General features: G+C 42.3%; 3 protein-coding genes across 3 annotated transcripts; all 3 read left to right on the plus strand.

The window, feature by feature from the left end:
* The first annotated feature begins 29 nt into the window (after window positions 1–29).
* On the plus strand, window positions 30–12,812 carry LOC145705126 (intermembrane lipid transfer protein VPS13D-like). The gene is made up of 13 exons (XM_081782582.1): window positions 30–163; window positions 209–379; window positions 421–517; window positions 559–3,092; window positions 3,218–3,866; window positions 4,304–5,272; window positions 5,315–5,622; window positions 5,869–11,170; window positions 11,216–11,533; window positions 11,573–11,787; window positions 11,836–12,110; window positions 12,154–12,536; window positions 12,577–12,812. The coding sequence occupies exons 1-13, from the start codon at window positions 82–84 to the stop codon at window positions 12,683–12,685; spliced, it is 11,412 nt and encodes a 3,803-aa protein (XP_081638708.1). The 5' UTR covers window positions 30–81; the 3' UTR covers window positions 12,686–12,812.
* Window positions 12,813–12,848: 36 nt separating this feature from the next.
* On the plus strand, window positions 12,849–13,935 carry LOC145704894 (DNA repair protein complementing XP-A cells homolog). Its single transcript, XM_081782362.1, has 4 exons — window positions 12,849–12,998; window positions 13,041–13,464; window positions 13,532–13,588; window positions 13,668–13,935. Exons 1-4 carry the CDS (start codon window positions 12,867–12,869, stop codon window positions 13,874–13,876), a joined length of 822 nt encoding a protein of 273 aa, XP_081638488.1. The 5' UTR covers window positions 12,849–12,866; the 3' UTR covers window positions 13,877–13,935.
* A 505-nt stretch (window positions 13,936–14,440) lies between these two features.
* On the plus strand, window positions 14,441–15,685 carry LOC145704895 (hsp70/Hsp90 co-chaperone CNS1 homolog). The gene is made up of 5 exons (XM_081782364.1): window positions 14,441–14,652; window positions 14,696–14,827; window positions 14,871–15,015; window positions 15,059–15,113; window positions 15,321–15,685. Exons 1-5 carry the CDS (start codon window positions 14,569–14,571, stop codon window positions 15,646–15,648), a joined length of 744 nt encoding a protein of 247 aa, XP_081638490.1. The 5' UTR covers window positions 14,441–14,568; the 3' UTR covers window positions 15,649–15,685.
* Window position 15,686: the final 1 nt, after the last annotated feature.

Consider the following 15,686-nt stretch of genomic DNA (forward strand, 5'->3'; position numbering starts at 1 on the left):
TAAAGGATGAACTAATCACCCCTGGTTTAAGAAATGGAAATCGTGAAACCCTGTACATAAAGAGATCAAACTAACTAAAAGATGTTCGAGGGCGTTGGTGCTTACCTTATCAATTACTACCTCGGAGAATTCCTTGAAGACATAAACAATGACCAGCTTTCAGGTGATCTTCAAAGTGATATCTTTTCTTCAACGAGTTAATCTTCAGTTCAACTGATTTCCGGCGAAATTAACCTTTCAAATGTTCCAATTCGACGTGGTGCAAGTGAACGCTTCGGCTTGCCAATTCATATTTCTGGTGGCAATGTCGGAAACATCAAAATTACGCGACCAAACTGGACAAGAGTACTAACAGAGGCTTTCGAAATTAAAATCACAGGTTAGGCGAAAATTTCGTTCGGCTTCAATAATTTTTTTTAGACCTTCATGTCGAGCTGCAACCCTCCGAAGGCAAAACAAAAGAAACTAGCAGCAAAGAAGATGTAAAATTTCGGCGAATTCAAAATCTCATTTCCAGGTAATTTTTCTTTTCCCTGTCCTAGAATGAAATATTTGAAGATGGCTCGCAGTCGGCCAGCAGCAAGGCATCTGGGCGTCTTACTCAAGCCAAATCATTTCCGATATTGTTCAAAATATCAAAGTGACTGTTTCGAACGTTAGCATCAACTACCGCGATCCAGATTTGTTGGGAGATGGGCATGTTGCTTACAACGTTTCGAATATCCTTGTCGCAAACAATCCCGCTATGCCTGGCTTTGCCCACAAGAAACTGCTATTGCAAGATCTGGAGATTATCTGGCACAAGAACGATAACTCTTCAACCCATCTCATGGAGAAAGTCGAGGCAAACATTGACATTGTCAAGAATAAAAGTGTGACGCCCCTTAACGGCGATCTTCCGCGATTCAAAGTCGACCTGAACATAGATGCGGTCAACTTCCAACTGTCTGATAAGCAGCATTCAATCATCTATTCAACGTGGGAGAAGCTAGAATGGTTTTATCGACGACAAAGATATTCCGAGTTTCGACCTAGTGAAAGCATCTCTTCGACTGAAGATGCCCAAGAAAGAAACAAAATTGTCAAATTGTGGTGGAAGTGGCTTCTTCATCATACAGCTCATCCGATTCAAGAATATCGTCGATCAGAGACAAAGCCATTTCTTCTGAAGCGTTGTTCCCAGATCAACGAGTACGCCAGAATCATCAGGAAGCTTCTAAAAAAGGAAAAACTGACGGAAGAGGAGAAAGCAACGAGAATCGATATCGAGACCACCTGGACCTACGAAGAATGCCGAGGTGTCATCTACGCGGTCTTGGACAAAGACTACTCCAAGAAACCTGAAGTAGGAGAAGAACAAGAAGGCTGGGGCGGTTGGATCATGCGAGGCGGTGGGCTCTTTCGAGGGCGAGCTGCCTCTACTGGCTCACCAAAGACCGAGCGTTCGAGTTCAATAGACAGCGAAGCCTCAGCAAGTGATTCCGATTCACCCGTGATTGTCGATCCCTCTGCAGCGAAAATGCCCAAACTAACTCTTCGAACAGCAAGTAGCATGAACAATCAGTGTCTACCAGATCATTCTGTCACAAACGACACCTTTCTCACGAGAGACAGGGTCTTTGCCGATTTCAGTTTCATGTTAACGACTGGAACGCTGAAACTAACGATTGACAATGGAGAGGAGATCTCTGGCCTATCAACGATTCAATTCGACCGACTCCATTCCTCTCTCGGCTGTCAATTTCGTTCAGATACCCTGACTTATATAACGGAGCTTGGCGATTTCAAGATTGTCGATGACTTCACTGACGACTCTATTTATCCCGTCTTAGTATCGACGATCAAAAAAGACAAGGATGAAAAAGACAAACCTCCACCAGTTATGTTCCACTTTTCGTACGAAAAGATAAGCCATCTAAGTCAAACGGTCTATTGCGAAACTGCGCCGTTGAAGATGATCTTCAACAAAAAGCTGATGGAGATTGGCAAAGGATTCTTAAATTTAAGAACCGGTGGAGAGGACTCACTTCATAATTGGCGACAGAGGGAGCGATATCGCAGCTTGAAAGAAAAAGCAAAACAGACATTACAAAAAGGCTTCGAGAAAGTCATGGAAGAGAAGTCTTTTAAGAAAGGCGGCATCCGTATAACACTAGATTTGGCTGCTCCGAAAATCATCTTCCCAAAGAGCTTCAACGATCCGAAAACGCCGCAGATCATGGTAGATCTTGGAAAGATCAAATTTTCAAACGTCGATGAGAACGAGAAAGAACCCCTGGCAGAGTTTACTCCCGTCGTCGAGGGTTCGTCCGAAGCTCAAAAAGACGAAGATGAATTTTATACTCCCGAATATAATGGTAGCCCTGCAGATCAATCCCCACCTGTAGAAGAAGAAAGTACTGTAGCTCTCAACGAACAAACGAGAACTGTGGAAATCCCTGAAGAGCTTCAAGAACACCTTCTTGTCTCTCACTTCTACGACAAATATTCTGTGCAGCTACAGAATCTACAGATTTTGGTGGGGACGAAAAGCGATGATGAAACAATTTGGAATAGAGCAACGTCGCAGAAAAACTCAGAGCTACATGTTGTCGAGCCCTTTAACGTTTCTGTCGGAATTGAAAAGCGCGCCTGCGATGTTACCGATGAATCGAAATATCCACTCATAATTGTCTCCGGAAGCCTTCCTTCTCTTATGCTTCAAATCAACGAGACAAAGTCATCAATGATATTCTCTTGTCTGGAGGCATGCATACCTTCCGGCTCAACGAACAAGCCTTCAGCTCCTAACTTGGACGTAACTGTTTCTGATATTGAGCAATCGCAAAGTGTCAGTTATGGAAAATTGATTGTAATCATGTTTCAAATTGACCGTGTCTCCTGTGGACTCTACTCTATTCTACATGATCATATGGTCGCTGGCCTCGAAGTCACGCGAATCAAGGCGAATGTTAAACTGCAGCCGGATAAGAGTAACCTGAAGCTTTCTGTTGGATCCGTTGTTGTGACAAACAATCACGACCATAACCTTGGAGCCGATTTCCAGTCAATTTTGGTGTCAAACAGAAATGCAACGCTTGACATTCCATCAGGTATGAACTCATTTGAACCTTTAGTCGTAATTGACACTGAAAAGACTCTTCTTGAACTCTCAAGAACTTCGCCGGGAGGTCGCCTATAAATAATTTTACAACAAGGCGATAAAATATCTCCTTAGGAACCATCATCGATTCGGGGTGCACGTCGCCGACCATAGAAGAGCAGCTGGCTCCTACTCCTCCAAACTTTGTCTCCCAGCTCCAAGAAAATCTGAACAAATTTTGGAGCACAGAACAAAAAGATGAAGACACTCAGACAAACTGGTCCAATGCCGATGAATCAAACGAGGAGCTCGCAGTTTTTGAATGGACGCACTACGATGAATCCCAATCTGCAGATATTGGAGATGACATCCACGTAAATTTTTCATCTCTCGACATTGTCATCACTCCTGACACTTTATCCGTTCTTCTGTCTGTGCTTCATCGTCTCAAACCTCCTGGAAAAACGAAAAACCCTACTGACGAGGACGAAAAGACCGATAATAACAATAAAGAGCGCCTTACAGTTATCCACTTTGAAATGAAAACTATCAACTTGATGGTCGGAGTCGCTGAGGGCATCGGCGAAAGTCGTATGGGCAGGAAAATTGCCACTGCAGGGATAGAAGAATTTCGGTCTGTCGTTGAAATTCAAAATCCAGGAAATGTCACAATATCTGGAAAAATTGGATCGATCTTTGGGTCCGACTTGGCAATTGCTCACGAGAATGCATATAAGAGGTCTTACTCTAGCAGGAAAGGTCATAAGTATATTATCAATCATAAGTAAAGCAGGGAACTAAAATTTTAAAATGTCATGTTCATGTAGATTCGTTGAGAAGTCTCCGTAGTCAGGGCTTTCTTCACTGCCTTTTTCGATTTCTTCCCCAAGTCTTTGCTTTCAAGAAAAAGCTGCTTGCAGTAGTCGATAGAAACTCTTCTTAGCTGCTTGGTCATCTTTTATCAAAAACTTTATCGATTTTTTGGATAACTTTTTTGTTATGAAACTAGTGCTGTCGAACGCTGATTATATATGGGTTCAAGAGGGCGCTAAAAGTAAAGATTTTGCTAGAAAATCTATAGGTGGCCTCATAACTCTCCACCGGAGATCTTATTTACGTACATAAACTTAGCCGAACCTATTGTGAAGTTCAAGTTTTTATTACTTGTAACCAGTCTTATCCGGTTAATTTTATGATATTCATGCGATGACCATAATATAGAATTTTCGCTCTAGGAACGCCGAAGATCAAGGATCTTGAGTTTGACAAAATCTTTGATAATGTTCAAAACGATGCCTTCACATTTGACTTGCAACGGTGCAACGTCGACAATGAAAATTACAGAATCGACCTTGGAATTGAAACCGCATCCTTGTGCTACATCCATTCACCGCAATTTTTGGGCCAAGTCGTTCACTGTATGAATGAATTCAAGAAGCATTTTGATGCGAAGCTCTCCGTTCATGCGCAGAAAAGATTTCAAGAAGCCCTGTCAAATCTATACGAAAAAGTAGCTGACGTTGCGATCGGTCCAGCACCAGCCATGGCTGATTTCCGAATGAAGATGAACTTCAAATCACCTTACGTCGTTCTTCCAAAGCAGTTTGGAAGCTCGGAAATGCTCCTTGCGAAAATTGGGTCAATAAGCTTTGAAAATCAAGGACTGAAAAACTTCTCCATGGAAATTAAAGATGGGTCAGTTAGCTCCGTGAACAACAACCACGGATGCAATCTTGAATTCTGTGGGCTAATTCTTGAGAAAACCGACGTGAATTTGAAGTTCGACTTGAACGACGACAAAATATCCGTCTCGGTGGCTTTACCAGCGAAACCAATTCTCACTCTGACGAAAATGAATTACGAACAGATTCTGAAAACACTCGACAATGTTGCCATTCCTGACAAGGCGAAGGAACCGAGTTCGGAAGAAAATAAAGAGTCGGAGGCTGAAAAACCTGAATTCAAGCCGATTTTCTTCATGATGCACATTCCATCGGCGACAATCAACATGACAGATGAAGCAGAGCGAAACTCCGTGCAATTTATCTTCTATGATTTTTGGTGTAATTTTGAAAAACTTGAACCGACTGAATTCAATGTTGACTTGGCGCTTGGTTCAGTAGAGGCGATCGATGCTGAAAGTCCTGACCAGTATATGCTGCGATCAAGGAGGACTGACAAATCGTTTGGGTAAGCCTTTTTATACTAATTGAAAGCTAATGTTTTATCTAGTCGAAGACGCTGGAAGAGCTGTACACTTCCTATCGCTGAACTTGTTCCGAGACCGAGGAAACGAGTCCGATCAATTTGCCTAGCCGATTTCGGTGTTCGAACGTCTCAGTCTCTCCGTGCTAAATATCTCGAGTTCTTCCGCGATTCCTGTGAGCCACTCGTCAAGATTAACATCAACCAGAAGAATCCCATTGGATTGTCTGGCAAGCGCAAGGTGAAGATCCTCATATCAAGACTTGATGCCGGAATCAACCTGCAGAGTTGGGTTACGCTCATAGATTTCTTCACCCCGTCGTCCGCACCTCTAGGCTTGTGGTTTTTTTGATCGGCAAATTTTGTGATAGCAGTTTTACTCATTCCACGAAAATTATTTTAAGTCACGACTCGTTACATAAGTTGTCTTATCATCATTATTGTTACGAAAATACGTGATAACTTTTGCTTATTAGTAGATAATCAATTACGGGACTTTAGCGTAATATATAATTATCACGAAGCCAATTAATTTTCCTGTTAGCATTCGTTACTCTCGTAGAAAAATAAACCATCTGAAGATCGTGTCACGTCAACAACATCATCCCAGCCAGATGGTCTCACGGCTGAAGCCAGGAAATTCCGAAAAAAAGTCATTGAAAATCAGGGAGCGCCGATAGACACGAAAATTTACTTCGAGGTTGAAAAATTCACGATTATCTTCAACAAGCCAGAATATCAATTTTCGAAGGCGTCGCTTCAAAAACTCTCGATGGAACTACATCTTTATCAGACTACCCACCGGTATGAAGGGTCGATCGGGGAGCTGACTCTCTACGATCTGTCTCCTGCCGGGTTTCTTTACAGAGAGCGATTTGTCACCGATAAGGATTCAAAAGAAATTCTCAACTTTCAAATATTTCGATACAACAAGCCCGACCACGAGTGCAAGCGGGAATTCGATTTGAAGGTGAAGATAAGGATGAATCAGATCATGTATATTCACACTCACCGTTTTCAATCAGAATTAACCGCGTATTTTCTTCACTTCCACCAGCTCCTCGAGCTCGTCAATCATTATCGCGCTGCCATGGTCGGAGCAGAAGTAACTAATCTCGGCCGTGGATCACGAGTCATGTTGGACATCACTGCTGATAATCCAACTCTGATTTTACCTGAATCTAGTTATAGTCCGAAAGTGATCATTGCTGACCTCGGTAAATTGTCGATCTCCAATACTTTCAAGCTCAGTGACGAGGAAGGAACGCTACACTTCGAAGAATATGCTCAGAATGGATTTCCGGAGAAGAAAGTCTTGCTCGATTGCATCACAGTTGGCTTGAAAGAAATGGATATTTGGATTGCTGATCGAATGGAGTTGAGCGACGCTGGAGAGAGCGACCTCAAATTCAACGGATTCAAATTTGTCAGGCATCAGCAATCTCTCCTCAAGAAACGGGTAGAACTGTCCCTTGCTATCGAAAGAAATCTTCAGCAGAATGTCGACCGGTCAGTTCCCGACATGCACATCAATGGTACTCTCAGCGAGGCATACTTCGGATTGAATAGAAGCCAATTCTGGGTCGTTCGCGACTTCCTCGAGCACAATCTCGGTGAGATGCAGCCAATATACGAACGACCATCCGTTCCAGTGAATATTGAAGAAGCGATGACAGAAACAGTCATGACTGGGGAAGTCTTCAGAAATCTAAAGTTCAATCTTGGGCTCAAGAATGTCACAGTCGAGCTTGGAGAGGTCAACGGCGATAAACTCGTGAAAATGGAATTTGTCGATTCTACCCTGAATTTTGAAGCCCTCTCGAATAATCACAAGCACACGAATCTTGTCTGCAAAGCCTACAATGCTTGGGACTGCCGCGAACTCTACAACATCCATCCCTCATTCCAGAAGGTCATTGCAGCTGATTTAGAAGACGAAGATATCTGCCAAATTGAAATCGTTTTCAAAGCAACGCCCGACGGCGCTTCCTTCAAGCTTGTAACGGAAAAAACTAGAATAATTGTTCTGCCAGAATGGTCGAAGCAAACATTGAACTATCTTCTGGAGCATCCGATCGATGGCTACGGAGATGATTTGCGGAAGATCAACTACGACCTGATTAAAAAGTGGAAACAAGAACCGAGCGATCCAAAGAACACTGGCGAAAAGGGTAAGATGAACTTGGATATCACTACGAACGTTCACGGGACAGAGTTTCTGATCATTAATGATCTTACATCTTCGAAATCTGCAGCGATTACCCTCCGCTCGACCGCTGTTCTGCACAAGAATGAGTTCTCTACTGTTTTGCAGTTGCAATGTCTGGAGCTTTTTAGCTGTGAGCTGTCGAATGAAGAACAAACATCGCTGTCAATTCTTGATCCGACAAGTCTGAATCTTGAATTTTCAACTCCTCAAGACGAAAAGCCAAAACTCGAAATTAATTTTGACGAAATCAACATGCGTCTATCGTACACCGACTTTCTGCTCATTCGATCTATCGGTCAGAGTTTACAACTCACCCTACGAGGAGAGCCAGACGGAGCAACCGAGACTGCGAAGCCAAGCTTTCCAGATGGATCAATTGTTCGAAAAGAACGAGGAAAAGAGATCACTATCTGGCGGCCGTACGAGCTATTGCTGCGATCAGATGACGACAAGGCGCCAGTTCCCCCAAAGCTTCAAGAGCTTCAGGAAATCGACGCGAACCTCAATGGTGAAAGCGTTTCCATGACTTTCATCGACGACTCCGGAGAACGAGACATTCCTTTGATAGAGTTCGAATTGAAAGAGATTGGTCTTGTTGCAAACAACAAATTTGTCCGAATGCACAACACCTTCTTCGTCCAAAAGTTCAACCAGCAGCTTTCACTCTGGGAACCCCTTATTGAACCTTACAAATTGATGATTCGAGGGGATCGCTCTGAAGATCACGGAGGCTATAACATTAACTTGCTTACTTTTACTCGATTGGATTTGAATTTAACTATGGACCTCTACTATCTTTTAGCCCACCAGATTCCTCATCTGTCTGATCTTATTTCTGGGTCATCCGTTCGGCAATTTGATGTTCGAAAGAAATTCCGCCCTTACACACTAAACAATGTAACCGGCTATACAGTGACCTACTGCACCAGTGCAGAGTCTTTGGGTAAGCCATGGCGGAAGGTACCGACGGACACTCAAGATGACTTCACATTCGCCAGGGGCCATCAAAAGATTCGAGAGTACCGACAGCAATCACATCGCATCTGGATTAAAGTTGGCGACTACACTAGTCTTCAACCTATTGCCGTGAACAAAGTTGGTCTGTACTTCCGACACGCAGTACATCCTGGAGGAAAAATGCCAATTCGAATCCTTATTGAAGTCCGACTTACCGATTCAGCAAGAAAAATGGTGACGATTCGTTCAGCTGTTAAGATTTCTTCGAAACATTCTGAACCCCTTGAGATTTACAAGCGCTCAGATTATACGATCGATGATATCTATGAAATAACGCCTCTTGGTACTGTTCAGCCTCAGGAAGAATTATATATTCCACTGCAGCACGCTGACGGTCAGTTCGTAGTTCGCCCGGTCGGCGATCTTTACAAAATATCTGAATCGACAATAAATTGGAGAGACTACCCAAGAGGAATGTTTACTATCGACTGCGATCCTCACAGAGTTTCCGACCGTAAAACATCGTTCCAAGTTGAAATCCGGTCGTTCGATCTTCCTCAAGGCCAAGAGCTGACAGAAGAAATCCGAAAGATTTACAAAAAGCAAAGAATTATAACGCTAGATTCGTCCTACGATCACTTGAACTTTCAAATGCCTGGCAATAATATTATCATTTATCCTGGAATCAAGATGAAAAATTTGCTGCCCTGTGAAATTCAATTTCAACTCAGCGGATTTGAAGGTACAATTCAGCCACATCAAGAACAAACAATCTATTTTTCGCCGAATGAAATTAAATTCCGAATCCGTCTTGAAGGATTTGAATCGAGCTCTGAAGTAAATCTCTCTCACAATCGAGATGTGCTAACTGAGATGAGGATAATTGACCAAAATCGACGACTTCTTATCCTCAACGTCAGGCTGACGATTGAACCCACCATCCAAATTCACATCAGTTCACGCTACTGGCTTATCAACCACACTAGCTTGCCGCTCGTTCTCCGCCAAAGCCAATCTGCTTTTGACGCTGCTGGTCAGTTCGATGAGCATGAAAGCGCCCGTTGCCGCACTCCACTTCTATTTTCATATACAGATCGGGAATGTCCTTCCTACTGTCAGCTTCGTCTTGGCTCGAAAAAGTTCGCAAGAGCAACGAGTCATTGGACGAATGAGTTTTCTTTGGAAGACGACTGTCATCGGGAAATTCAAGCAGAATATCAAACTTACCAGCTTGGAATTTCAGTGAGAAATGGCACCGAAGATTATCGCGATACTAAAATTGTAACTGTCACTCCTCGTTTTACTATTCACAACTCAACTCCATTCAACCTCAACTTTGCACAACAATACCTCGTTTTCGGCAAATGGCATCAAGATCCTGAAGTCGGCAAGTTCGAGTCTGCTTCTCCAGGAGCTTCGTGCAACTTTGACTGGCCAGATATCAAGAAAGATAAAGTCCTATGTATTCGAATCACTGATCCGGTCGACACCCGCTGGTCGGGTGGCTTTCCTATCAATGTCGTGAAGACAAGCTACTTGAATGTCAAATTCAGTTCTCTTGACATGATCTTTCTCGAGGTATCAGTTTCATATCATGCGGCGATGTTCTTCGTCGAAGTTCGCGAAATGAAAACTGCGCCATTGATAAGAATTGACAATCTCTCTGCCGTTCCCGTCAGCATCATTCAAGAAAAGTGCCGGGACAACTCATTACGAGCTGAAATACCACCTGATTGTTCAATGCCCTACATCTGCGATGAACCGATGCTTCCTGAGATCATCACTTGCTCGGTAAAATCTGGGAAGAAAAGCGAGCTGGTCAATCTTGAAGAGTTGAATACCACCACTACTCTTTACTACGAAAACTTGTTCTACATCGAATCGCGAGAAAATATGGTGCTGGACGTTGATGCATCAAAACTACTGTTTGTCCGACAGAAAGATCAGTCCAGAAGAAGTCAGCTTTGGCGAACCGATCCATCTTCCTCCCTGATCAATGCAAAGCATGAAAATCTGATACTTGACCCGACTACTCTGAAGCTTGTTGATCCAACACAGAAGAAAAAACATTATAAAAAGTGGTCTTTCAAGAAGCATGTGATATGTTCTGGATCGAATCGTCTTTACTTGAATAACCTTGAGTGTCCTGTGTTTTTGAAGGACGACAAAACTGAGCACATTGATTCCGAAGATCTGACTCCTTTCAAAAAAGTCCGTCAAAACAAGGGCTCAGGCCAGCTCCACCTTCGTGTTGTAAGAGACGGACCAAGACGTGTTCTCCAAATCTACGACATTTTGAAAAGCCATGGAACATCTGTCGACAGTGGAAATTTGAACGTAGAATGCAAAGAAAAGGTTGACAAGTTCATTTCCTCGACTAAAGCTGTCAAATGCGGAACAAGATATTCTTTTGGTGTGGATATGCCTGCTGGAATCGGAGTTTCTGTAATCGCGCAACTTGTAAATCACCAAAAAGAAGAGCTGTTCTTCTTGCAAGTGAGAGGAATCAACATTCAAGCGGAAATAAAAAGAAACTCGGAAATACACTTTCAGTTTTCTGCGCATTTTATTCAATGTGACAACCAAGTTCGCGGCGCTTATCCGAGGGTTCTTATCGAAAAGAATATGCAGAAAGTGGACAAGCGATTGGTCAGAAATGTTTTGTCTGTGTCGATGGCAACTCTTCCGAACACTGAAAACGCGCCTGGTCTCTTTAGGTAATTTTTTCATCGTATTTCCGATCTAATAAAGATAATTTTAAGACTTCTGAAGATAGAAACTTGTCCCCTCGTGTTCAAGATCAACGAAGGACTAATTCTGCGAATGATGATGCTCGTGGACAGTCTCAAAGTAAAGAAAGTAACTCCTGCCAGCGTGTTTACCAAAGACCCGCAGTCGCTTTTCTTAAATGAATTGCGAGCTAATGCGACGAAGCCCAAGAATCGCTTCTACTGCGAAGAGTTGTTTATCAAACTCGACGAGCTGACGGTTTCTCTTTATAGAGATACAGATCTACCGAGAGAACTGAAGCGATACAAGACAAAGGCTAGGCTTACTCTCATACAGTTCGAAGATGCCAGGTAATCCGAATCTGATTTATCTTTTATGACACTTTTTAGGATAAACATCGATCCTTACTACGTAAAATACAGCTACAAAGACATGGGTGCTTATCAAAACGACCTGGTGACGTTCATCAATGCAAGCGTGAAGAATCAAGCTTACAAAGTTTTGGGTGCTGTTGATTTCCTCGGAAATCCACTCGGCCTTGCGCACGATATCAAAGATGGCCTAGAAGGAGTCTTAGAAGGAAACTTCTCTTCTGTGATTCAAGGTTGTTCTCATCATCCTGTAGCATTAATCTTACAATAAATATTCTTAGGCACAACGAGAGGTCTCGCGAATTCCGCGTCGAAATTTGTCGGTAGTGTGGCTGATGCTGTTTCATCGCTTGCAGGAGATCGAGAATATGAAAACGATCGAAGACGCAGAAGACTTCAGAGAGTCGACTTCGGGAACGCAGTGGATGGGCTTGCTTATGGAGTGCTGGGTGGAATGACAAGCATTCCCGATCAGACGTACAAGGCTGTTCAAACGGACGGAGTGGCTGGTTTCTTCAGTGGATTGGGCAAGGGTGTCATGGGAACATTCATAAAGGTTTGTTACTTTTTCTTTAGTACTTGCTCAACAGTTTTTTTAGCCGATGACCGGTGTCCTTGACTTCGCTACCAGTACCGCTACTGTTATTCGAGACAGTGCAGACAGAAAGAAAAAAGGCTTGGCTACTCGCTATCCGAGATTAATTTCTGATGTCAATGGTGGCTTACCAATTTACGACGAAGGGATGGCCAAAGCTCAAGACTTCCTGCTCGGTATCTATCCAAACTTGTTGGAGAAGCTGTTCTTTACATGGAAGATCGAGGCGTTTAACGAATGTCATATTTTATGCGTTACAGAATCGAGGGTGTATCTTTTTGGAGAAACGTCGAATGATTTCATGGAAATCTTCAAATTTACTTTTGATCAACTTGTTGATATTATTTCCCGTGAGAATAGGGTCGTTTTTGATCTGAAAAACACGAGGTGAGCCTACCTTTTGGATTTATTTCTAAAGAAAATTTAGGGAAAAGCTGGTTTGTAAAACGCCAGAAGATGCTCTTACAGTCTACAAACAAGTTGAGAGCATTTGGAATCTCTACAAAGATGACCAGCACACCTTCACGGACGTGTAGTACCTCAAACCTTTTCCTGAACAATTCAATACTTATCAACTTACTCCTCCCTATATAAAAAACCTATTATTCTAAAGTTAAACCATACTGCAATTGCCCAATGCCCACTTCAGTTCCCATTCTGCAATTTTTTCCTGAAATAAATATTATCTGTTTTCAGATAGAAAAATAATACAACAAAATGAGTGTTAAACTGACAGCAGCGCAAAAAGCGGAAATTGAAAATAAACGGCTCGATGCATTGGATAGAAAACGTACGAAGGCTAATCAGAGGCTTGAGAAGGAGAGTTTGAAAAGTTCGATTGATAAAAAGGTTTATTTTCAAGAGAAAAAAAGATTGGAATAAAATTTTAAGCGTGGCGGTGCATCAAAGCGCCCCGCAACTTCGAGTGAAATTATGTTAATTAATGACAACGCAGAAAATTTGGAACAATACGGCGAAAAATATATTGACACTGGGGCTGGTTTCCTTTTGAGTGCCAATCAGAAAAGATACAAACCAAAGGAGGCCGCGCCTGAAGAAATACTGGACACGGACCTGTGCGATGACTGCGGACTTCCATTTGAGAACAGTTATCTTCGGAAACATTATGGCGCGCTTGTTTGCGACGATTGCAAAGATGACGAGAAGTATCCCTTGATGACGTTGTCCGAAGTAAAAACAGAGTACCTGTTGAATGATAATATGCTCAAGAGAGATCCCCCTCTGCGATTTATTCTCAAGAAAAATCCACACAATCCCTCGTGGGGTGAGATGAAGTTGTTTCTTCTTCCACAAGGTTGGGTTGATTTCCAGTTGTGTTATTTTGAAATCAAAGATGAAAATCATTATTCACCCAAATTCAGTTGAAGCGCGTGCCTTGCAGATTCATGAAAGCTGGGAAAAGCTTGAAGAGTTAAAAAGTACTTATAGAACTTTATATATTTATTAAAAGTAAATTATTCTTCAAATGCAATTGCAATTTTTCATCATTCTTTTCAGAGGAGCGCGAAAGTAAACGTGTCCAACGCCAACAAAAACTATTCGACAAAAAGCTTCAAAAGCTAAAGCAAGAGGTTCGAGCACGCAACTACAAAGTCGCAGCATCAAGTCAGCACGAGCATGATTATTCCAAAGTCGAGCACATCAAGGGCGATCTTTACCGAAAAACTTGCGAATGTGGGGTCTCTGTTGAATATGAAGAGTTTTAACTCGCCCCTTTCCGCCTTTCTTCTGCCTCCTACAGATATCATTGATGTTTAATATTTCCCAAACTCAAATGTCAGTAACTTTTCTTCAGAATGGAAGGTGGATATGATCCAAAACGCGTGGCAGAGCTTCAAGAGCAAATGAAGCATCTGTCCGCGGAAGAAAGAGAAGCTATTAGAAATGAAAAACTTGCGGAGCTTGAGGACCTTCAGAACTTTAGGAACATGTAAGAATCAATTGAATATTTCTCTTTTGATCACTTTCAGGGAGCATAATGAGGGCTCAACCTACAAAGAAATGACAATGGAGGAATTCGAAAACCACCCTTTATTCATGGATCCTAATCATCTGTACACACAAGACGAAATCGACGACAATGAATTCCTCCAACAAATGCAAGCAATGAAATACTCGGATGGTGACACGCTTGATGAACAAGCGGAAGCGTATAAATCAGATGGAACTTTTCATTTCAAGTGCAAATTGTACAAGAAGGCATGCGTCGCGTACTCTAAGGAAAGATTGCACCAGAATTTTGGAAAAATATTTGCGATGGAAGAGAATCTGGATAATCTGAGACAAGGCTATAACGATAAATCCACCAGACAAGCAACTTCTTGGACAATGTTATAACAATAGGGCAGCGGCGCATTTCTTCCGTGGAAATTTGAGACAAGCAATTCAGGATAGTGGAATGGCCATTAAAATAGACAGAAATTACTTCAAAGCATGGTTGAGGATTTTTCAGTCGTGCGAGAAACTCGGCCGTTTCAAAGAAGTATGTTTTACTTTTTTTGATGAAATATTTACGCTCATTGAAGGGACTCGAAATGGTGAATAAGGCTTTTGAACTAACATCTGATCGGAGCAAAGAGATGAATGAAAAGTTCATCCAGTTTAGAGAAAAATTCACAAAGAAATCGAAGGAGATCGAGAAGCTTGAAAGAAAACAGGTAAGCCTCCTTATATTTCTCGCTTTATAAAAGGAATTCGCAGAGAAGAGAAGATGCGATCAAAAAGGCAAAAGAAAAGAAGCTCGTTGACTGTATTATCGCCTCTGGAGTTACCTTTGATATTCCAGAAGAGGACAAGAAGCAAGATGATTACAACGAGGAATCTGCCAATGTCATAAAAGCGATAGGTAATTTTTATTTCTCGTGATAAGAATCGACAATTGAATTCAGAAACAAATCATCCCTCTGGCTGCAGAGTGCATATCGCTGACGGAGTCCTCAACTGGCCAGTGACCAGGGGTGGATATTTTGAAATCAGCCATTATTCCATTTTATTCTAGAGCAAATTTGGCTTGATGAATCGGCTTGAAATTTCGGATGTTATCATCTTTTATATGTTCGAATCAGTCCTGAAAATTTCAGACTGATTCATCAAGCCAGTTTTGCTCTGGAAAAAATGGAATAATGAAATGATTTCAAATTATCCACCCCTGCCAGTGACATTCGTTTATCCCGAGCATACGACGTCGGATTTCATTGAATCGTTTGCTGAAAACGTGACGACGTACGAAATGATCTCGCACATGTTTGCCGAACCTGCGACTTGGGATAAGGAGGGCAAATACAATGTGGACGGAGTGAATGTCTGGATTGAAAACCGAACGCTAGAAAAGCTCATGAAAGTCGACTTGGGAGCTCCGCTCAATAGCGTACTCCGCATGAAAAACGTGGTCGTCTATGGCGGCTGCCCAAATCTCATCGTGACGGCGCGCGGAAGCCCCTTTGAGAAGCACTTTCTGGGCAAATATGGACTCAAATAAAAATATTTTTTCCTTTTCACGGAAATCTCAGAGAAATT

The sequence above is a fragment of the Oikopleura dioica genome, chromosome PAR (genome assembly GCF_907165135.1).
Source record: "Oikopleura dioica chromosome PAR, OKI2018_I68_1.0, whole genome shotgun sequence".
Classification (NCBI taxonomy): Eukaryota; Metazoa; Chordata; class Appendicularia; order Copelata; family Oikopleuridae; genus Oikopleura; species Oikopleura dioica.